The 25,411-nt window shown below is 35.1% G+C and overlaps 1 protein-coding gene across 4 annotated transcripts in view; it reads left to right on the top strand.

Annotated features, from left to right (window-relative positions):
* The first annotated feature begins 1,841 nt into the window (after positions 1–1,841).
* The window catches only part of LOC145678331 (non-lysosomal glucosylceramidase), a 111,412-nt gene continuing 87,842 nt past the window's right edge, over positions 1,842–25,411 (top strand). The window contains exons 1-6 of one of the 4 annotated variants that reach the window (XM_081748354.1): positions 1,842–2,392; positions 8,909–8,997; positions 13,071–13,251; positions 17,204–17,366; positions 23,148–23,268; positions 25,086–25,204. In XM_081748354.1, the coding sequence (XP_081604480.1) occupies positions 2,241–2,392; positions 8,909–8,997; positions 13,071–13,251; positions 17,204–17,366; positions 23,148–23,268; positions 25,086–25,204 (825 nt within the window). In that variant the 5' untranslated portion in view covers positions 1,842–2,240. Of the gene's footprint in view, positions 2,393–3,409; positions 3,451–4,889; positions 5,003–8,908; positions 8,998–13,070; positions 13,252–17,203; positions 17,367–23,147; positions 23,269–25,085; positions 25,205–25,411 lie in introns of those variants that run through there. The other 3 variants (XM_081748351.1, XM_081748353.1, XM_081748352.1) reach the window with 3 other exon arrangements.

The following is a 25,411-nucleotide window of genomic DNA, read 5'->3' as shown; positions in this document are numbered from 1 at the left end:
TCGAAATTTTATTGCAACTTCTAATTGTTTTATATATATTATAGCATTTTCATATTTCCAGGAATAAAGTTAGCAAAGCCCCCGAAACAAAATCATAAATACCCCACTGATTCTATGAAATGGAAAACAACTAAAATTACACAGAAATATTATTTTATCCTGTACGGTAGCGTTTGGTAAATTTATACATATGTTTAATGTATCAGGTTTATATTCTACAATCTATTATGGACCAGGCCCCAAGTAGAAGGAAAAAACAGCTACTCAGAATAACTCCTGAGAGTAGGCTATATAGGGCTACCTAAATTGAACAAGTTATCACTAATAGAAATACATACTTCTGCACGGAAACTTCTTACTCTACATAAGGAAATCATTTAATAACATAGTATAGAAAGATGCCTTCAACGCTAGAAGTAAACTCCCAGAGGCGAGCCGTCGCACCTTCAAGAATGCGTGCAATCCCCAGCGATAATAGCTTAGCTCCCTAAGCAGCATATCCCGTAAGCCTGTCTAGCAAGCTGGTGAGGCTCAGACAGAAGGGTCTTCAAGTGTTTCCAACCGACTTTTTTTTTTTTTTTTTTACTGAAAAAAGACATTTTGAAAGAAATAAGAAATCAAAGATAAAGAAAATATACGGTAGAAGACAGGGTAGGTCCGGCCTCAGAACCTCATAGTACGCTAAGCCACTGAACATATAATAGCTAGATATATAAGGAAAACATTAGTGCAAATTCACTATTAAACATTCAGTATTAGTTATTGAAATATAAACTTTGGTGCAAAGTAATCCCATAGGTGGGGTTACTTTGCACAACATACAACATACAAACATAACGTTTCTGTGCAATGTTTTCCCTTCAGTATTTATACATTTCACTTTCTACACAAAACTGCATGCAGTCTAAAAATATTAATATTAGAATGATGGTACCGGCATCAATACTTAGTATGAATTACCAATATTTGTAAAGAAAATTATGTATTTTTTGGTACCGACACAGGAACCACATTCTAATAGTTTAGCATATGTCGCGCAAAAATGCCAACTCAGAAAAAAAAACTCCACCTGAACTGATTTGCCTTGGTTATTCCTTATGTTCAAGAATATCATTCCAACCGTAATCAGTGGAAGATTTACGAGGTTTGGGACTTTCAGGCTGAAGCCCACCCAAATTGCATGATTTCTTTTTTTAAAGAATCTAATCTTAGTCATTTCTATGCGTGAAAGCTTCACTTCCCCCCAAAATTTTAGTAAGTTCTAAAAAGAAACAAAACAAAACAAAACAAAACAAACCAAAAAGCCTCTGTGAGTGAAGAAGCCACAAACTATTTTTCTGGATCTGCCACTGTTCATAATTTATTTTCCAACAAGAAAATCATTCCAGCATCTACCTAAATATGAAATTTACTTAAAATTAGAAGGTAGGAGGTACCAGCAATAACAATTTTCTAAGAGGTTATTTTAACCGGTGCAAAGTAACCTCGATTAGAGGCTGAAATCACCTTCTCGCAGTTTTACTTTTTTTGTTTTTAAATGACTTTAAAACGTTTCACATTTCAATTTCAACTATTGCATCAAAGTCCTATTATACACAGTAGTATTCTACGAAACTGACTCAACTTTGACGGAAATTCTTGTACGTGATATCTTTCAAATTTTGGCGGCCTTTATAGTCATTGCTTTCCATACCTCTACAACAAAGCCCCCGGGTAATTGGAATTGATGTTAACCCCCAAAATTATAGCCAATATAGATAGATGATCTATCTTATGGTGTCCGTTGAAACATTCTCTTTACATTTCATGGTTTTACCGACATAGGACTGTCAAACTCTTCATATTGTGTGCAAAGTAACCCCTGATGTGCAAAGTAACCCTATGGTATCTTATCGTTTAACTTTTATTTTGCATATCTTGACTGTGTCGAATAAATCAAATAATAATGCAATTTTGCGTTGCATTGACGTGAACCGTTACGGAATAATAACCAAGTCCTCTATTCTGTAGTTGAAATTCCTGTTGGATTGGTAATAGAAAAAATATATGAATTTTGCAAGTGAAGGACGTCTGTTAACATTTCCTGTGCTATTCTGCTGTAGAAAAAAGAAGTTGACGTGATAGACAATTGCAGTGGGATACTGTGCTCATGTGGCAAAAATTAAATGACATCGATGTCAATTGGAATGTAAAGATACTTTTCTTATAATTTTGTTCGTGTAATATAAGAACACTATAAAATGGACTCTGGAGATTGTATTGACAAACTTGACATTTCATTTCCTAAATATGGATGGAAGGTTAAGCTAAATCACACATATCCAGAAAGAAGAAACCAGGCAGTAGCCCCGAAGTGGCATCAGATTCCTCCGTTCATTCCTATGGGCACTAGGTAAAATTTAGTGTTATTGCCGATTACTTTGAAGTGAAAACAGTAATTCAAAATAACGTACAGATTGACAGTACTCCGTTAATTTTTTAAAATGCACGTCAAGTTTTGGAACACCACTCGGAAAAATCTGAAATTCACCAATTTCCTTTTTTTATTCAAAAGATTTGCAATGGACATGATATGATCGTATTTAACGTAGATAAAATTCAGTAACCGGAAGGTTACTTTTCCAAATTGTTGAAAAGTTACATCTCTTTTACAGTTTGCGCATAAGAGGTTATTTTGAAATTACCGGCGTCCGGATGTATGGAATAAAAACTACAGTGGGAAAAGACAAACCAGCCTAAACTAGGTGGCCACTAAAAAGCACGAATGCTTTCTAACCGATTCAGGGCAGGTCGAATCATATGGCCCTGAGCGATAGCGCGGGTGGCGTTCGACAGGAGCAGGCGCGGCAACGACGATAGGTATACGCATAAGCGAGGGCAGTAAGAACAAGCGGGTTTTGACAATGGTCCGAATTTCATTAGCATTTGTCATGGTTTCACACTCACTTGTAAACAAAATACAGGTCCTGTGCAGAATGAAGAAGTAGACCACCGTTGGAAATTGGTATCTAATACAGCCATCTTTCATATGCACTTACATATTTTATCCGTCGTAAAGCACTTGTAGTGATTTTACTTTAGTGACCCTACAAGTGTAAGCCTGAGATGCAGCTGTATTGCTTTGTATTTAATAGTGTCACCTACAGAAATTCGTTCCTTATAAATATGTCTTCCCATGCAGGGTATTGAATGTTACTTTAAAGTTTTGTACAATGTGTTGTGCTAAACCTTGTCCAGAAAAAAAAAAAAAAAGTCATTTGGCGTGCCGATTAAAGATACTTCTAGAAGATAAATATAAATACCGGTTTACGTTAGTTTGGAAAAAGATACATGAAAAAAAAAAAAAAAAAGAAAAAAAATCAACTGCCGCAAATGTGCGCCCCGAAATACAAAATTTACGGAGGAATGAAGAGAATCAGACGAAATGTCAGCATGAGAGTAACAAAAAAGGTAGTAAGGTTCCTCAGTGCATGCTAATTAATGTCATGTCTGTCATGAGTTCGTGATCTGATATTAGTTAAACAGAATAGAGCATAATATGACAGTTTCAAACCCACTGTCGTGTTAACTTACCTAGAACGTGTATGCTGCAGTAATGGAGGGAGAACAGAAATGTTGAACAGGAACTAATGAAAGAGAAGTTGTGCATCTGAACTGAATGTGGCGAAACGGGGCAAAAGTTTGGGGGATATCGCATTTTATGGCATCATAAGTTCGTAAAATTACCGAAGAAATGTTTTAATAATGTTACAGTACTAAGTTCATATATAATATGTTACTAATTTCATAAGGATTGTACAAGTAATGAAAATATATCGGGATCGTACCTCTTACAAGCATAAGATAGAAATACGAAATGGAAAGTGTCATCTTTACTACGTAATATTTTATAAGAAGACATGAAGTGAAGCGCTATGTGAAGGCAGTGTACAAAGTGATCATAGAAATATCGCAAAGCTGTTCACACGCAAGACACGTATTTTTGTGACATAGAAAGTGTTTTCTTGCTATCCTCTTTTATGCGTATACCTACCTTCGCTGACGCATTTACTCCCTTCGGCCGCACTCCCTTGCTGCGCTCCTGCTCTGACACGATGAAATAACATTCGTGCTTTTTACAGTTCAGTTTTTATGCTATATGTGCATACGCTGTAGTTATATTCAGCCCTCCTTAAGTCAATCTGCATCTATTAATGCAACTTCTCTCTTAAGAAACACTTTTTAAAGCAGTAAGGGTGCTAGGTGGAGTACATATTTCATGAATTTAAGTATCCCCCTTGTGTGGCAATCTTGTACAGGAAGAAAATATTTTCGTATGGCTTTTGATGTTCCACGAACATGTATTTGGTAGGATGTTTTGTCCCCACTCCCTCTAAATCTTTATTTACATAATACTAGCAGGTTAGTACTAGTTGGAAATAGGAGGTTGATTCATGTTTTTGTTATTTCTGAATAGTGTGTAGTCTGCAAAATTTTACAACTTTTTTTTTTTTTTTTTTTTTGTATTCATGTGTTAAATATGCATCCATATTATATTACTACGCAAAAGTAGTACCTTTCAACTGTTAAGTGTTGCAGACTCTCGTAGAAATAACGAAAACAATGTTTCAATGGAATTATAATGTGATTTCCTTACCTTATTACTGTAAGGGAGGAGTTGCATTTATGGATCCAGATTGACCTTAGGAGAGCTACCTAGTAAGTATAAATACAGCGTGTGGACATCTGTAGTAAAACACGATCCAGTTTGTTGCTAAGTGGTCACTAAAAACCATGAATGCTATCTTACCGAGTCAGGGCAATAATGCAGCATTGGGGTGGTCCGTAGGGAGCACGTGCGCCAGCGACTGTGGGCATACAAAAACGAGGAAGGGGGCGAAACACTTCTCATGTCATAAAAACACATGCCTTACGTGTGGCACTTCCATGATCACTTTGTGGACTCTCTTCATATAGCACTTCACTTCATTATGTCTTCCATATGGAGTACTGGTACTACACTGTAAGGAGCATACTGTGGATTTCGTATTTTTGCCTTGTTATACATATGGAAGATAAAATTCCGATTTTAATTATTTATACAATCCTAAGTGAAATCTATTAACATATTTCATGTGCAGATTTTACAAATTTATGTCTCCCTAAAATAGAATAGTACCGAGTTCCAAAGAGGGTGATACGTTGTGGGTCACTGAACATTTTCGTTGATTTACTGTTATAAGAGAAGTATTTTCGTGTTCAATATGTTTAAAATTGAAATGTAGTATTGGTGATAAAATGTGATTAATTTCATCCTACAATATATTAATGCTTTGCTAATACTTATTCTACTTGTACTGTTGAACAAAATATTATTTTTTAAAAATTGAAACATGTAAGTGAAGTTTTAAAGTTGTATTTTATAAATGGTAATTCCATGTATACTTTCCATACACTGGCACTAGTGCAGTTCTATAAACTACGCGACTATAAATGGTTTATTGTTATTTAGAGTACGATAACTAAATGTTTTCACGTTATAGTGGAAAGATAGAATAGGTTAATCAGATGCTTCATATTAGTTACCTGGTAATGTTCCTCTTCATCTTTCCTCCAATACTTCGAGTGCCACACTTGGACATTCATTTTCAAGGGCACACAGTGGTTTAAGTCCTTTTCCAAAACGCGATCTTCATATTTTATTTTCTTATTTCAAGAGTGGTAGTTTCGATACTTGTGGTCGTCTACTTTTCCCAATTTTACTATATAACCATATATGTAGCCCCAATGCTAGTGCATTAACATAATTTACTAATAACCGTTTTTATTGTTGTTTTAGTTTTTTTTTTTTTTTTTTTTTTTTTGTGATCGATTCTTCTTAATCATAGCGGAGCCAAAATTACTTAACAGATAATTTTAATGTTTTGATTAATATAAGAAGAATCCACCGGAAAGAAAACCTACGCGACCAATGATAAAAATGTTATTAGTAAATTAAGTCAGTCCACTGATATTAGACTACATATATCATTATATATTAGGTAGACTAAACAGTAGTGGGCCTTGTGCACATGAGATGTTGTTAATGTCCCATATCTCAGGGTATGTGCGTCGCAGTGGGTCAAGCCTATCGCCATTTAACAGCTGACATTTGAAGCTACAGTGTGTCCGTAAAGTTGCGCAACCTATAGTTTAATTGGAGTGTATCTTTTGATCTAAGAATGATAAAGACCTGGAACTTGAAATAAATGTAAGCATGTTCTGTGTAGATATTTTCGAGATCATGACCAATGCTGGAACTTGTAACATTTTGTGTAGTAACGAAAGAAATTACCGTAAGTGAAAAATTAAAAATTTGCAAAATGAAGAAAATCAATATTCAGTTGCAGAAAACTGATTTCCTGCGGGTGGCTTCCTGTGTACATTTACAATATGCAACAACATTTATCCGTTGGTGCGAAAATGTGACAAAGTTGATGCAATTTTGTCATATAAAAAGGCTGTTTAATGCAAGTCCGTAATTTTTTTTTTTTATAATATAGAAACGCTTCCCCTGGCAACACTGTTGAAAATTTGCACGTAATTGATAAAATGAAATTTTATTCAAAAATTTGCGATATCGCACATTTTTGAATGAAAGTTAAAACTATTCCATTATAGTACATCTGTCAGCAGAGATGTTCCTTTAGCTTAAGTCTACTTGGAAGAAATATAGTTCTGAGAAACCCTGGTAGTTCTTTGGATCTGAGAAACTTTGGTACTTCTTTCGATCTCATCTTTAGGAATACGGTAAACACGACCAGTAGAAGTTATTGAAATCACTGTTCATATAATAGCTTGTGATGGAACCCAGAATACGTCTAACTTATTTCAATAAGAAGTGATTCTTGACACCAAGATAAGACAAAAAGTATCAACCTGGGTGAACAAATGTTTCTTTCGGAGTTATAGGCTGCCGAAAACATAAAGTCCATAGCTCCAAAACTATGGGACCTACTGTAGTTGGGTCAAGACTTCGCTTAGGAACTAGTATGTGCCCTATCCAAGTTTCAGAATCCTGCGGTTCTTCCGCAACACTTTTTATTGATATGTTCGTGAGTAATTTAGATTATATGTCCTTAGCCAAACCCTCTCTTCAAAAATTGTTGCGTGAGTACCTTAGGATTCTGAAACATGTAGTTTTGGATATTAGTTCCTAAGTGAAGTCTCGGCCCGACTACGGTATGTCCCATAGTTTTAGAACTATGGTCCTTTAAAGTTCATTTTTTCATGTTTTCGGCAGCCTATTAACTCCGAAAGGAAGCATTTATGCACCCATCTTGGTCTACACTTTGTCACCTCACAAATGTTATCGGTGTTGTTTTGAAACATCCTATGTGTACAGTATATTTACACAGACACATATTATGGGTGAGTCCGCCCCTTCCCTCTCTCTGAACTCGATCTGCACAAAACGAAATCACAAAAGAACCAAGGAAACCCGTAGATATAAGAAATGACTGTTAATGATCAATGTTGTACGATACCATGCAACCTGATAGTTTGGGCTGTGATGTCTCCTCTTCGTTGCAGAGGCATTTTCTTTCTTCAATATTTGTGAAAAAAAAAAAGTTTCGTTTATTACACTGGAACGTTAATTTCTTTGATCGACTTTTCTTTTTTCTGTGCTTTTTCGATCATCGACACAAACAATCAGTCCATTATTTCTTTTCTCAATCTCTGGCAGGGAAAAAGAGAGAGGGAGAAAACAATAAAGAAATGTTTGTCTTGATTTATCCAATGGGAATTCACATCGGACAATTCTTATCCTTGCTTCAATTCCCTTTCCCCAGCTTTACTTCTTTTCTTATTTTAACAGATCTTGATACAAGGAACAAGTGGCAGTGGAAAAAAACTATCTACAACCCCTTGCCAATAAAGCTTTCTGTCGAAGGCCAAAATAATATACACCATGATATGCAGCTATGGACTCCCGTTAGATCCAACAGTGAAATGAGTGGCGTTTTCCTCATGTTTGTTTGCTTGTTTCTCTCTATCTCTTTTTCTCTCAGTATTTGTGAGTTTGTGTGTTTGTATTTGTGAATCAGACGCACTCTGAAGTTTTGGGCGCAAGTTTGCTTACCCTTGGTTTGGTGTGAAACAATTAAACACTTGTTTCGAACTCCTGTCCTCAATTACAAAAGGACCTCTCTTCGAAGTATAAAGAGTGAAAGAGTCTTAGGATTAATCTTTTCCTTTGGCGGCATATCAAGAAGCTTGAGGTGTAGTGTGGTGGAATTGAGTGGCAAATAGAGACAATGTATTCTATTGTCAGCAAATCCTTCGTCTGTTTGAAGTTGTAGAGTGTATGTGTATGCGAAGGGGGGGGGGGGGGATATCTGCAACATTACTTAATAGTTGGTAACGTGAGGTATCAGTGTTTCATATGCTGGGTAAGTAGTTAATCAAGTAGTTGTTTGTTCCTTAAGTTGAGAGTTTGAAAAGCCCAATCGTTTTGAGAAGAGAAACTGGACTGTGGAAAAACGAAAAAAAGAACGATATTGTTTCGAGCCCATGTACCTCTATCTCTAAACAAGTGTTAAGCACTTGATTATTGTTTATTCATCTTTGTGAAGAGCTATGTTCTGAAACTCACCTTCTTCTCTGCCATTAAGGCTGGCATAATGAAGTGAACAAGATGCTTTGTCATCAAAGGGTAGAGTTCTGCCTAGGTCATAGATTTCTTTTCATCATCAATTCATAATCGTACTTCTTTACGTACCTCGTTTTCATCATAGAATAAGAGTAGAACTCCAGAAGTGAATAATAACAGTAAAATAAATAATTATATTTCGTTTACATATAGAAATAAAGGTGTATTACTTTGATCAACATTTGTCAACTGACGTTGCAGATTGTCTTTTTTCTCATGTTTTCCTTTCTTTAACAGGTATTTTCTATGGTTTCTGAATAAACTTCGTCAGCGTAGAAAACCGATCATGAATTATGTGAAGATGCCCACTGGAAAACAGATATATGGTATGGTCTTAATTATTGGTAAAACTTTGCTTATTATTGTTTAGAAAACAATTCATACATCCTATGCAGTGGAGAACATTTAACTTCGTAATATCTGCCATTGTCGTTTTTCTTATATAAAGACGGTACCAAACATGATATTGACTTTTAAAGAGTGAAAATGAGCTACTAAAGGCAAGTTCATCTATAGTACGTAAAAATGAGGTGTTGGGAAAATCAGTTGTTCATTACATGCCATTGTTTCTTGCATTTTTAATATATATACGGTACCGAATATGCTACTTATTTACCAGTAGAAGGTCATGGTTAAGATAATATGTTAGAAAATGGTTCGTATTGTAACTTACATAAGATGCCTTTTTCTGGATTTTAAAATATTTTCGAGCTTCTACGTATCTTTCAACAGGCTGTACTGTAGATTAGGGTGAGGTATATTATAGGTAGGTTAAATACATGGAAATGGAAGAAAATTTTTATCAATATTCAAAAACTATGGCAAAGTGTAGTTCGTGCGCTAATTTTAAAATATACGTGTGTATCGTAAACTGCCCTGTTGAAAGCTCGAAAATGAGGCTGAATTTCGAATCCAAAATTTACCTGTAGGAAGTTTCAATAATAACTCATGTAACATATATAATAAACTAGTATCATCAATTTTAAAAGCATAAATAGTAACATTGTTACACGATTTTCACAGCAATTTAAAAAATCCTCGTTTTACGAGACAACTTTTCTGAGCATACAAAGAGTGATATATAAAGCACATGATTTTAGCGCAAATTCACTGTCATCAAGGTGCCCACTGCAGTATCCGATTGGAGCTGTTAGAGCTAGGCAGAAATGGAAACTTAGAGGGGCGCCTCATGCACAAATTTATGTAAACATTTTGGCTTTTAAAATGACTTTTTAATTTGATCACAGTAATAAACATACACAGTTAACTACACAAACTACCGTAAATGTTGCATAGTACAGAATAATATCATAATTACAGCCAACAAAGATGTGAGTGTAGGATGTATAAATTTCCATAGTCTACCTATTCCTATACAAACAGAAGGAAGAAGTACCATTAGGTACAATTGTATGATCATATTAAATTTCACAGCATGAGTAATCATTTAAGATCTCTCGAGCTTTTTGCTATTTCGCATCCAATAAAATCGTAATCTACATAGAAATTCTGACATATTCAGTATTAAAGAGCAATAAATTTTCCAGTAGACCTTGCCCCAAAAGTGATCTTAGTTTTGATTTAATGATCTTCAGCTTAGAAAATAAACATTCACAAGTTACCGGGTTAGTTGGAAGAGCCATATCATATTTGTACACACAATATAAATTGCTATAAATGCTTTCCTTTAAAGTCAGCTCATGCAAGATTGTAAACGCACGGTGTATACAACTCTGGATTATTCAGCTGATCCTGATTTTTTTTTTTTTTTTTTTTTTTTCACTCCATTCGTCTTCATTTCCAGAATCAGTTGAGCACTGAACTACCCTTCATTTGTTCACTAGTAGAAGTACCTTCAGATTCTGGAAGTAATCTTTGAAATAAGCAACAAATTATTTGAGTTTGAGTGATAGGGTTGCTTTACACACGCCTGTATTTTCTGCTAATTCCTTCAGGGCTCCATCTGGTAATCCATTTTTCTTTATTTATTCAAATCTCTTTGGATCCAAACAGGCACAATCTTCATTAAATGTTCACTTGGAATAAACCTGTCTTCAACACTTGTAAAAGCAGTGTCACAAATTCTGCAGAAGGTTTCTACTTGGAACTTCTTCCACATGGCTTCTTGCAAAGACGGATCTTCTTCAGAGCAGTTTTAATCAAAAAGCGTTTTTTACATCGAATAATTTTCGTTGCAAAATTCCATTCTCTGTTAAGATTTTCCAAAAATGCCCCTCTGAGTGACTTTAAAGTTGTTGCTAGTATTTGGTCCATTGTTCATTCCATAAAGTAGTCCATCTTTGGGGACAGTGACTAATTCGAAGTTAGTGTTGTAAGTTCAAATAGCTCTGTGTAAAGTGCTTCTGTTATTAGAATTTCAAATTTCAACCATTTGTCTCGTAAACTTTTTGCTCTGGTTGCTCTGCTCTTTTTTTACCACATGTGCACTTCATATAATATTTTAAATTAGAATATAAATAAATATTGGGCTATTGAGCTTTACCTTCAATACAAAATCCAAATATCCTGTCGCTGTACAAAATTTTAAACGTTAAATTTACGCACTGTTTTCGTTCTTACAATGAAGACGATGCACTGATGTAGTCAAAAGAGTGACTGTTAACTTTAACCAAAATAAACTTATAATTCCATAACTATAAATTCAACCAGACGGAATATGAAGATGTTTTTAGGTGTGTTAAACGTAATTTACGCATAATTTGGATTTTAACATTCTGAAGAAAATTTTATCAAAAAGATTTCCATTTTTACCTACACATCTATGACTCCTAAACTCAATTACATTAATAATAACACTATAAACAATAGCACACAATATTCTTGCGTTAATTAACATCTACTTTCCTACCTGAGAACAGGCAAGCGCCGCTTACGTTGAGTCTCAATGCTAACAGTATATACAGCAGTCACAAGGCCGCTTGTAATAATACTAGATCAGACAGAGTTGCTACATATCACCTAGAATATCTGACAGTGCTGGCACCCACAACGAGAAGAGCACGGCGACTTGACAGCTTATAGCCTTTAAATAATCTACGCAAACCTGCAACAACTGTTATATGATATTTATTATAAAGACAATAATGGAAATTTTAACTAAAATTGTCATGACTTCAATACAACTAAGTCTGTTTTATTGTGACAAAGGGGCACCATAAGAGGATGGGTGCAGGCGGAAATCTCCGCCCCGCCACCCTGTCCAGTCCGACACTGGCCCACTGTATAGTTACATTTAATGCGTGAGTGAAAACAATTCGTATTTTCTGTGGATTATATTCTTATGGTTATATTCTGAAATTCTCGTTGTCTTTATGTAACTATAAAATATTTCTTTTTATTGTTTCGTGATAAAGTACAGTCACAGTCTGAAGATCCTTTCAATTTTGAAACTATTTTTTAGAATCACTTCAGAGGATCGTAGTCGAATTTAATAAGCTTATTATAGAAATTTAAATGTCTAAAAGAAAGAACGAAATATAATGGAATTTGAATTATTCGTTTCACAGTGCAAGTAATATGGTTCAATATTGGAAAATACAGAAATTATTCTAGACCTGCCGAAGTAAAACTTTAAGTTTTCTGTTTCTAGAGTGGGTGTTTTATCAATGATTTCAAGAACTAATCGGCCTTTTTCTGACCGATCGATCTCTTTACTCTAATTTTCTTTCAGGTTTATTAATTAGTTTTTTCTTAACTTTATTTATTTTTTATAAATTTTCCAGAAGAGAGACACCTGAAGATTGTCAATGAATAAAAGATATAAGGAAGACAAGAATGTGTAAAATTCGCACATTCCAAAAGACGACTAATTAGTCTTTAAAATATGACAGATAATTATTTACAAATACCTGTTCTTAGGGAACATGGAAGTGAAAGAAATGTTAAAAATCTTAATTTACGTCCTTACATTCTGTAAGTAACTTTAAAAAAGAATTTTAAAAAATCAGAATCCTTTTTTTGAACATGGGAAAAAGAATGTATCCTCCTGTACAAGAGAAAGTTGTTTCGCATTCTTACATTATATTGCTTTTTGAGCAACTAATGGCGTATGGGAAATTCATGATTAACTAGCAGCGATACCAGCGCTTAACATTTGAAAAGAGGATTTCACTTTGCGTGCATGCTATGCACAGATTTTTAAGTGTGTATTTCATTCTTTTACATTACTAATATGTATGTGTATATGAGTTTAAAACAAGGTTGGGAAAGTTCACATAAAAATGATACGTGCCGCTAGTAGGTCCGTAGTAGTGAACTGGAGATTCCAGTCAATCATTGAATTTGTCTCGTTTATGAACCTTAAAATCGATGGGCAAATAACAGTTAATGTCCAATAGAAGTTTTACTAGATATGTATGTAGTTCTTTTTCTTTTCCAGGAGTACCAATTGGAGGTATTGGTGCTGGTACTATCGGAAGAGGATTCAAAGGAGAATTCTGCCGTTATCAACTGAAGCCTGGACTTTATAGCTATCATGTCGTGTCAGCTAATCAATTCATTGTTACAATTAGAGATGCATCGCAAAATACAATATACCAACAGGTGCTTTCACCATATGAGTAAGTAATTATAAAATATGTTGTGTTAGAAATTTACTACAACAGAAATTTACAACAGTGGTTGCATTAATTTGAAGTTCTGTATTGTTAATATTTATTTAACTAGCTGTGAGCATCCGTCGTTGCCGGGTATTAATTCAAAACCCGAATAAAAAGAAAGGAAGACAAATGTCTTTATTCCATTGCCCGGGTATTTATCCTCTGCTGTTATGTGAGCCCGCAGACTTGTTCTGTTACGAAAACAACAAACGAAAATAAATATCATTTCTTTCGCAAGCAGTAAATTTGTTTTTTTATTACTAACCTAAATCAATTTAATCTTCCATATCTAAAATCATTAATATATAATAAAATGACTTACTTTGCGTTGTTCAATCTGGAGGTGTTTGAAAAAGACAAATCTTATCAATATTTCTTTGGTTGTGAAAATAAATCATCGCGAAAGCCTTTGCTTTCTAATATATTACCATAGGGAAACAGGTTCGAGTTCTGTTCCTATTAAGTATTTTTTCCACTAGTCTATAAAACAGTAGTAACTCTCCAAATGATGAAAGTATGGAATTTGCAAGCAAGCAACCATGCTGTCTTACATAGGTATGTCCTCAAACCCAGTGTGACCTTGAAAAAAGATCTAAAAAGACAGAAAGTAGGGAATAATTGGAACCACTGAATATCACTTTCAGATACCAGTTACGTGAATTTCCTTTGTTCTGACGCTGACGAATATAATTATAACATGATCTTAAGAAAGACAGAACTATGTCTGATCTAGTATAACGGTTAACGTTTTGGAGTTTGAATCTATAAATCGAGGTTTGATCTCAGTTAAGCTACAATCTACTTTCTTCAAATTATACTTGTATCAAAATCATACCCTGGCTACGGAATACAAACCATTAGACAGTGGAGGGATTAATAAGTATGCATGCTATCGTTATATATCAATGAAATTGTTCCATGGTCAATCTAGTGATTTTCCTTTTTTATATCTTGTCGTGTTTGTCCCTGTGTTTTTATTTGCTTATGTGTAAAATAGAGAGAGAGAGAGAGAGAGAGCGTGTTAAAATAGTGACGGAGAGGGAGAGATAACTATGAGTGTTCCTAAATGCAAAGTAAATCCTTTTATCCTCTCTCTCACTTTCTCTTTCACTCTTCCTTCATATATATACCTGTGTGTGATAAGTAAAGAAAGAAAATTTACAATGTTATGCAGGAAATACATAATGTAATAGCATTAACTAAAATATAACAATTAATAATGCAATTGCAAGTTAAGGTGTAATTGTTAATGTATTTTGTTTAAAGACGAGATTCGCAAATACAATGTCTGTTATTAGTTTGTGATATGCAGCAGTACGTTTTACATAAGAAGAAGAAATACCGTACTTTTACATTATCTATAGTTATTTTTCAATTGGAAAGTTCTGTTTATGCATGTTGTTTTTCTGATTTCTATTTCGATTGTTCAGATAATTTTCTTTAATGGTCACTCACAAAGACAGATATATATATATATATATATATATATATATAAGTTTTTCAGAGTATTGAATTGAAAGAAAAGTTTTATCGGGATCGTGGGGATCGTGAACTTGCTGTGGACATGGTTTTGGGGATAATGTGACACTAATTGTATATCGGAAAATTTCAAGAAATGTTCTGGAAAACTGGGAAAAGTCAGGGAATCCTTTCCCGTAATTTTGATCGGGCCATCCTGTAAACTCACAATATAGTATATCGGTAATTTTCATATATTATTATTGTCGCTACATTATGTGCTCCGTTGCCACAAAGAAGGCAAGAATACGGGTACATGCTCAATGATATTTGACGAAACCTCGCTAATTAGAATATGTAGACAATACGTTTAGCAGTTTTCGCTATGTAGTCATACAGAAATGTTTAGAAATGCCCAACGAACTCTTTAATATCACTACGCACATTCCTTACAATAAGCGAACCAAAAAAACACATGCAACGTTTACTTAAATTACCACAGTTCGCTAACCTGTCAATTTATTCTTTAATATCCCACAAACCGATTACTGTATTCCAATTACAGTTACAGACCATGAACTTTTGCTAATTGCCACTAACACTTTTTACTATCTGTACCCAATTTACAAATTTAAACAATATATATCATTCCTTAAATATCAAAGTTTTGTTTGTTCTTTTTACTTAATTTCTATTTTTTCCACAAGCTAATTCTATTATAGCTCTTTGATACAGTATCCAAATTCTTCATCTTCGTACAGAAGAGGAAGAGTAAAAAAAAAAAAAAGAGAGAGAGAGAGAGAGAGAGAGAGAGAGAAATGTTAATTGTCTTTAAGGAAAGAAGTACCAATTCTTGTTTTATATGAAGAATTGTATGAAACAGTAGTAGCTTTTTCTTCTGTATGCTCTTATTAAAAGGGCAATCTTTAAAGTATTTGATTGAAAATTGAATTCTTGTAAAAACAAATACGATGAAAGTTCTTTTTCTTTCTTTTCTTAAACTAGTTTTAGTTATGTATTAGTGTTATGTGTTTGTCTTATGTATATATATATATATATATATATATATATATATATATATATATATATATATATATATATATATATATCAGGTGGTTTGAAAGTACTGAGCCTTTTGCGCTCGAAATGACTTTATTGTCCCAATTCAGGGTATATGAGTTTCAGCGGGTCAAGACTAAGATCGTTTGAGAGCTGAGAGATGAAGCTACTGAATGTGAAAAGATTGTTAAAATTTTTTAGATCGTTTGAGAGCTGAGAGATGAAGCTACTGAATGTGGAAAGATTGTTAAAATTTTTATAATCAGACGTAAAGTGCTGTGCCGTGATAAACGAATGAACTTTCTGCAGAACAGCGCTACATGTCACAGTTCTGTTTCGATAAAAGCACAAGTGCGCGCGAACCCGTGAAGAAATTTGTGATGTTCATAGGCAAGATACGTTAGCAAAGCCAAGTTTCGTCGCCTTCGTTCTGGAAATTTCGATGTCCAAGGTGCCCCTCGCAGTGGGCGGCCAGTGGAGCAAGACTGGCATATAAGCAGTCATGATATTGCCAATGATTTAAACATCCATCACCAAATAGTGTTAAACCATTTTTAGAGAGCTAACTACAATAAGAAGTTCGACGTTTGGGTGCCACATGATCTGACTAAAAATTATTTACTCAGCCGAATTTCTATCTATGAATCTATTGAAACGTAAAGAACTGGAGCTATTTCTAAAACGGCTGATTGCAATGGTGAAAGATGGATCATCTACGACAACAGTATGCAGAAAGGACTGTGGTCGAAGCGAGAAGAACCTTCACAGTCGGTGATAAATCCCACTCTGACTCCGAGGAAGGTTATGCTAGGCATTTGGTGGGATTATAATGGCATCATACATCACGAGCTGCGGTCGCTGGACAGGACGATAGTCAAACCTGTACTGTCGACATTTAACGCGAGTGCACCGATCAGTTCAAGAGAAACGGCCGGAAGTGGTCAACAGAGAGGTTGTCGTATACCACACTGATGGCATCAGACCCCATACACCTTTAACGACTCCTCAGGCTGGTAAGTTTTAATGTGTCCACCAGATAGCCCGAACCTGGCATCATCAGACTATCTTTGTTTCGGTGTCAACAGAACTCCCTGAATGATGTTAGTTTCAAAAGAGACCTATGGAAACTACGTGTCTCAATTCTTTGACCAGAAACAACATAAGTTCTATAGCGACTGGATTATGGTGTTGCCGAAAAAATGGTAGAAAATCATCGATCAAAATTATGCAAGTATAGTTTCATAAGTTAATTTCAAATAACAATCAATATCTTCTCAATTTAGGCCTCTAAAGACTCAGTACCTTTTAGACAACCTGATTTGTATATATGTATGTATATGTATATGTATTTGTATATGTATTTGTATATGTATATGTATTTGTATGTTTTTGGCAGGTGTCCTAAAGGTAAACTGAATGCTTGGAATTGGGAGTTCGATGGTAGTGACGCATTTTATTGCGGACTGTATCCACAAGCTTGGACAGAATACAATATTCCAGTCCATAAGGTTCGACTTATATGTCGACAAATTTCTCCTGTGATACCTCATAATTATAAGGTACGGGAATGTTTTGACGCTACATCAAAAAGAAAAAAAAAAAATGTTTTAATTGTGTTACTTCTATTTTGCTATGTATATTATAGAGCTGCATTGTATTTTTTGTCCAGCTTTTTAGCTTTTGTTATATTTAATTTATTTTGTCGTATCCTAAACTTTTTAAGATATATTTAAAATAGTACACGTTACATATTGTGGTAAATGTTATTTCCAATCATGCCATTTGCCCAAAGGAGACGCATAATTCGTGAAATAATGAAATAATATGTGATGATTATGTGTAAAATGGTAATGAGGGAAAAAACTGGAGAACCTCGGATAAGTACGGACATGATCATGTCCGCTACAAACTTACTTGATAGAATAAGGGATCTCTTGTACCATAGGTGAAAGCCGTACTAGTGAGCATGTAGTCCAATCTGCTATTAATGGAGAATAATGGGATATACTGGTTTGGCTACACAGTGCATACACATACGTACATTCGCACCTAAAACAATGGGAAATTCCTATTTCTGTTGCAAATCTATGTCTATTTCACTACTATATGTTGATAAATGGAGAAAACAAACGATTTTTAACACACTGGTTCCTCTATAAGTGAATATATCATTGAATTATATCATTGTATTTACTTGCTTTACCACTAACTGAAGTGAATACAATTTTCAGTCGAAGCTGTTTAATTTTTTACGCAAACTTTGAGAATATGATATAATGGAAAATTTGCCAATTTAAAGCTCTTTTTAAGATTCAAAATTCTAGTCAGGACCGTGTGAAACAAATTATAAAAGTAACCAAGAAAGTTCTGTCGGTTTTTACGGAGGCCTGTGTTCCATTGGCCCTCACGCCCTGAGTTGAATGCGAATGGAGATAAGGCGAAGATCAGGTGTTGGTGTGAGTATATTCAACATACTACTTGGTTGTAGCAGTTCAGTTACGCCGTGAACTTGCGTAAAGACAGAGTGAACATGGGACTTCCACAGAGCGTCATAAGGGCTTGTATGCTGTATGAGTTCAAACCGGGGTCAAACGCCGCTGCAGCGGGGCGGAAGATATGCTAGGCTTTTGGTGAGGGTGCCGTGATTACGCATACAGTGCAGCGGCTGTTTAACAAGCTTAAGGGAGGTGACGAAACACTTGAAGAGGCACCACGTGCCGGAAGACCAACACATGTACAAAATGAAGATGTGCAGGCAGCAATTGAGTCGAATAGTGGCCAGACATGTGAGGAACTGGGACTACAATTCAGTGTGAGTGAAGAAACCTTTCGGCAGCACCTCCATCAATTTGGGAAGTATCACAAGTTGGGTCGATGGGTCCAACATGATTTGACTCCGCTCCAGAAGGCAACACGAGCAGACATCTATGTTTCTTTGCTGTCTCGTCTGAAGAAAAAGCCATTTTTGGAAGGGTGTTGACATGTGATGGGAAGTGGGTCCTGTACGCAGCTCCACGGTGTCGTCATCATTGGTTTCCAAAACAACCGAAACCAGCACTGCACCAGAAGGAGGTCCTCCTGTGTGTTTGATGGACTGTTCACGGCATCGTGCATCGGGAACTGCTATCAGCTGGTCAGAGCATCAATGCAACTGTGTACTGTCAGCAGTTGAGCCGTGTTCAAGAAAACTAAAAACTCCGGAACCAGCACTTCTGAATCGCAAAGAGGTCCACCTGTTACAGAACAACGCTAAGCCTCACATGGCTAGGATGACCCGGGACACAATCGTACTCCTTGGATGGGAAACACTATTGCATCCACCATACTTCCTGGACATTGCACCGTCTGATTATCACCTGTTCCATTCCTTGGACAATCACCTTAGAGAACTCCAGTTTAAATCCCTAGTAAAGGTACAAAATGCACTTTTGATACCTTTTTCGCTTCACGGCCCACCAGGTTCTACCGTGATGGAATCCGTGGCCTTCCATAACGTTGGCAGAAGGTCGTCAGTGCTGATGGGGACTATTTGGTCTTCCAGGTACGTCTTAGGTGACATACTGATGTTCGAAGGTGGTGGGTAAAAAAGCGACAGAACTTTCTTGGTTACCTTGATAGTACGGTCATAGTGCTGTGAAATAAACTTTTCTTTTTTTCAAATGTAAATTGCTAGGCTGCAATTATATTATTAGTGTAGTTTTTACGAAACTGTTTCAATAGTAAAAATATTTTATTATATTCAGAACAATATAGTATCTTTGAGGGAGTGATACAGTTTCAATGCTGGAGTGCTCACCTCTGATGCAAAGGGCAATTTGCCATTATCATCCATCTGATTTAGTTTACGGGGTAACGTTAAATGGACTTAACAACCGCTAACTTTTTTAGGGTACATATGAAAAAGTTAATGGTTCTTAATCTTGACAAAAATGTACAGATTTTTGTGTGTTAAAATATAAGTTAGATATAATATTTCATTTACATTTTCATTTGCAACTACCGGGAAAGAAAAATTGGTACATTTTTTATAATTTAATCAAGGAGACTGGTGCATTGGAATTGGTTGGATTGTGTTTTAAAATAGAAACTTCGATAGTAAATGTAACTTAGTTAGCATGTAATACAGGGAGGTGAGGAAGGGACTACATGTTAATATGAAAACTCTTAAGGGTCTACTCCGACATCATCTCAAGGAAAATCAGCTTTATTGACTAGTTAAGATCGGGATGTCAAAATTTTTGTGTTTATTAAAATGTGTGTATGCGAAAAACAAAGTTTAAAGAATGCAGAGAACAAACTTCCTAAGTTGTGCAAACGAGCACAGTTTGAATATTCGTAAATTGTGCAAAAGAAAACATTTTGAATAATGTTTAACTCCTCAGTATTCTTTATTTTCTTTGTTTACAGATTTATTATCTGCACCTTTGGCCAGTACCTTTCTCTGAGTTTGTCTCTAGGAAAGAGTTTAGTTGTCCTCTATATTTGTAATTAAGGATGCACTGTAAGCTACAGTAAATACCTTATATATGATTTGGTGGTATGTCTACTTTCTTCGTATCTTTCTATTCCATATTTTCCCTACTATACAACACTACAGCATTTTGCAAACTGTCGCGGATCATTAATATGTAGCCATGTCACGTGTACATCACGTGAAGGTGTTTGGTTTATAGGACGTGATATTTTCTCAGTTAATATTGAAACCGGAAGTGATAGTAGAAATCTTAAATTTATGTTAGAGTGGAGATGGAATATATATTGTTGGGACGCTTAATTGGTTGCAGAAAACAGATTCTCGCACTCCATAGTGATAAACGGCGAAACCGGAAATGATTGATTTTTACCACTTCCGGTTTGAATATCACCACCATCAACGAACTTGATGATTAACTTTTGACCTTCTACTTCCTGGCCAAAATTAATGGTAATCCATCAGGTGGTTCTTGAGATTATTTTTTCTCCCCGACGAACAGATGGGGTAAATATATTTACAATGATGTTTTAGTAATCCAAACTTCTTAAAATGCAGAAAAAATGAAATAGGAGGCTAATAAGAAAGCAGAGGAAGTATCAGCTCATCTTTAAATTTAAAGTATTTACTTTAACTTACAGCGCCTCTTTAATTACTTACTTTAACTACATACAAACCCTAACCCCAGATCTTTTCTAGCAGTGAGTTCAGAGGAAGATACTACCCAAAGGTACCTGAAGGGAACGCGGTGGGATCGCTTACCGTTGGTGCGTGGGGTCTGTTCGATTTCATGTCATATTAGTTTTTGGTGTCCGTGGGCAAGGTACTATCCTTTCTTACTACACTCCTATTCGACCAGTTATTTTATAATCCTTCACTTTCATTAATCATGTCTCCTTTAGCCTACAGGGCATAATAGTCGGACGCAAAACTATAATTTCATTTAATTTCAGCCAGAGTTACTGAAAATTAAAATCTAAACGAAAAAATTAAGGACACTAAAAAGAGAAAATAAATATTAAGGAAAAAATAAGGATATTTTTCCTTTGTTAACTAAATAAGCTAGCTTCAGTTCAAAATTTTTCAGGATAAGTATGGGGTCAATCCACGCAAAGTGATCGAGAAAAAAGAAAGACTGCCGCTCGACCTTTTCAAAAAATCTACTTTTTTAATGAATATTTATCCTATATCAGAGTTCAAAACCACAATTAATTATTTTTTACAACATCCCATGGCGACACAACGGCTGCTGCCATTTTGCGTTTTTTCGATTTTAGGCGTTTACGTTGTTTTGAATATCTCAGCATGTATTTGTCCTACCAAATTGAAAATTGCTGGACGTCTCCAACTCGTGCATAGCTAAAACTTTGATCTCTTAACAGTTTTGCCTAAAACCACTTGAAGGGGGGGGGGGGGAACCAGGGCTTACAGTAGCAACATTTTTGGACATTGAAAACATGTTTGGGAAGAGGAAACAGGTGAGGTAGAGATCTGAATTTGTGTGTGTATATAGTCCGGGGTCATAAGTTAATACACAAATATTTACAGACTAGCTGCTCCCAAAGGCCTGGAAAAAAAATCGTAAAGCTGGGAAATTAAGCCAATTTGGCATGTTTCACTGTCCAGTATCTCCAATGGGCCTGGATGAAAAAATCTGAAATTTTGGGAATAGTTAATTCTTTAGTATATCATAACATACAATAAAGCGCATTTTGTGTTTTTGAGCAGAAGGGGATCAAAGTATTAAGTAATGACGTCATACTCTAGGAGATATTTTGTTCATAAATTCAACTGGAAATTTGTTGTGTGGAGTAAAATAAAGTAGAATGAATGGTTAATCCAGTCAAGGCTCTCAAGCTCGTTTCTTTCCTCTAGCTGTAACACTGTCCTATCACAACCACAGCAGCACCGGTGAAGAAGAATGCCGGTATCAGCAGAAAGTCAAGAAAGCCAAAATGCTTGACAAAAAAGTCCGTAAGTACTCCTTGCTCTTGCTGCTTGCTATATCAATGATATTCAATCATGTTTATTCTTGTTTTAACTGTCCACTCATGCAGGAAATTGTTGTCCTTTTGTTTGATCTACATTTCGCAGTCAGTGTTCACAACGAGTAAGTGTTCACTGACATGGGAAGGTAGATCAAACGAAAGACGATCAAACGACGTCATTACTTAATACTCTGAACCCCTTCTGCTCAAAAACACAAAATGCGCTTTATTGTATGTTATGATATACTAAAGGACCAACTATTCCCAAAATTTCAGATTTTTTTTCATCCAGGCCCATTGGAGATATTAGACAGTGAAACATGCCAAATTGGCATAATTCCCCAAAACTTTACGATTTTTTTCAGTCTTTGGGAGCAGCTACAGGTCTGTAAATTTTTGTGTATTAACTTATGACCCCGGACTACATGCACACAAATTCAGACCTCTACATCAGTTGTTTCCTCTTCCCGAACATGTTTTCAATATCTATAAATGTTGCTACTGTAGACCCTGATTTCAACCCCCCTCCAAGTGGTTTTAGGCAAAAATGTTAAGAGATCAAAGTTTTAGCTATGCACGAGTTGGAAACGTCCAGCAATTTTCAATTTGGTAGGACAAATACATGCTGAGATATTCAAAACAACGTAAACGCCTAAAATCGAAAAAACGCAAAATGGCGGCAGCCGTTGTATCGCCATGGGATGTTGTAAAAAATAATTAATTGTGGTTTTGAAGTACCCTGATAATATTATAAACATTCATGAAAAAATTAGAGTTTTTGGAGATGGTCGAGCGGCACATGTTTGATTACTTAGAATGATTGACTCTATGACTAATTTTTTGGAGTCGTGATATACTCATGATGTTCTTGGCTTCCTTAGGACACTAGTCTTCCAGTTGCTTTATTCAAGTGGACTATTGAAAACAACTCACCAGAAGAGAAGTATGTAAGCATTACTTTCGTGGTAGAAAGTGGAACCGGATGCAGAAAGGAAAAAACAGGTACATTCAAAAGAGTATTCATGTTATGTAAATTATAATGTCAATTTCTGAAATATGAGACTATTTATATCTTTATAATGTTATGAAAAAATATATTATTTATTTTACATTATTTTACAGTTTGTTTCTTCATATATACTCCTTTTTTATTTGTGAGTTATAGTATCCGAGAATTATACATAGTTGCTGTAGACATGAACGATATGACATGTAATAGTACTTGGCCAGTGGTTCAAATTGTTAATAATTGATTCGTGAATGTTGTTTGGAAGACGAGTATCTAAGAGCTGTTATATATGATCAGAATTGAGAACAAAGCATCTACAGTTTTAATACGTTAATGTACGTATCTTATGCATAGTTTGATAATAAAATTGTAATTCTTACCTTCTTGAAGTATCGTCCGCCTAAGGCTACGTGAAGTAAACTGGCATTATAGTTTAAAAATTTACACTACCCATTAGCTAAGATTACAATGGTTATTATCAAATTATGTGTAAAATGTGTACACTAACTTATGATAATTGGTTGCATATTAAAGCAGCTACACGCAAATAGGAAGAACTCAAACGTAAGATTGAACCAATTACGTATACAATAACTTTAGTTAATTTTCGAAAACCGTAAGTGAACCGTTGAGTATGATACCCTTAAAAATAGTGCTATGCGAATTGAAAATTGCGCTTCTGTGTAACTGCTTAACTTTTCGAAACATTAGTAGGAAATTCTTTCTTTTGACAAAATTGTTAGTTTTTCGGCGTTTGTTATTGGAGACGTGGCATCTGTCCCTGGTGAGAGTTCATGTAATTCCCGAATTCCATGTTGAGCTGTAAGTCGTCCCATATATCCTGGGTGCTGAAAAGATCGTTAAACGTCACCGTCTACCCGCTTAGTACAAACGTACTGGCAGTACATTAGTTACCTCCTCTTTCAATTCCTCTCTATTCGAGAAATGGTAAAATTAGTTCTATTGTTAAGCAGTTTTGTGCCAAGTACAACATCAAATTAAATAAAATTTCTGCATCCTACGGGGTATGCTTTGTAGACTAAAGGAGGCGAATGGTAAACTAACGGGAGAATCACAAGAAAACTCACAGATACAATTGACTCAGACTGTCTGGTCATACTTAGAACCATTAGAATGCTTTGTCATTGAGCCTCCATGGCTATCGGAGCACAACACCTTTTTCATTTTAATATTGTCTTGAGATAGTGAAGGAAGTTTAGGATTCGCCAAGGGTTATGACAAAGAGTTAGAAATTCAATTGCTTTGTTCTGATTTAAACTACTCGCTGAGCAAAGCAATACGTTTTTTGTAAAACATATTAACGTGTAACAGTTTTGTCAACTATCCACTTTTTTCTTCATCCGACGTCACAGGTAGTTATTAACCGCCTAAGTTGACTGAACTTTTCTGGTAGTGTATAGATAAAATATAAGGAATTTAACCTAACCAGAAGAACTGAAGAAAGGAAATAGTTGCGGATGTGATTGTGATGTAAAAACTACCAAAAAGTATACGAATATATCGAAAAGAAATACTAAAAGTAAAATATTTAAAACGATAGTTTGAGTAAGTGTTTTGCAGTTTAAGATAGGGATTACAGGTTATCGGAGATTACGAGTTATATTAAGGTCTAAAGTATCTGTGCATGCGCATGTTATAGAAGAATAATTACAAGTATCTTATAGAGTAATAATTACATATATCTTATAGAAGAATAATTATGCAACGGTTAATAGGTAAAGAAGTGTAAGGTAACATAATTATTTTTAGTTGCTGTTAATTTTGTTATAATGTGCAACTTCAATTGCAGGTGGTTCTTGGAATGAAGTATTCCAACAGACGAAATCTAATGAAAGTATATCAGGTGTCATGATGCATCACATGGTGGGTGATATGAATTGCACATACACTGTCTGTGGTAAAGTGAGGGTAAGTGGAGAGTATTTACTACTTTGTACTATTTTGATAAAAAAAATTACATAAAAAGATTATTTGGGGTGTGTTCCAACATATATTTCCACGAAAATAAAATATATGAGTTTTCCTTGTAAGTAATAATAATAATAATAATAATAATAATAATAATAATAATGCTCTAAGCTTTGAAAGAAGTACTATATCATTGGTTGGTAACTT

The sequence above is a fragment of the Thermobia domestica genome, chromosome 2 (genome assembly GCF_964235325.1).
Source record: "Thermobia domestica chromosome 2, izTheDome1.hap1.1, whole genome shotgun sequence".
In the NCBI taxonomy this organism is placed as follows: domain Eukaryota; kingdom Metazoa; phylum Arthropoda; class Insecta; order Zygentoma; family Lepismatidae; genus Thermobia; species Thermobia domestica.
The sequence above is the reverse complement of the archived record's forward strand: the minus strand, read 5'-3'. Positions and strand labels throughout refer to the sequence as shown.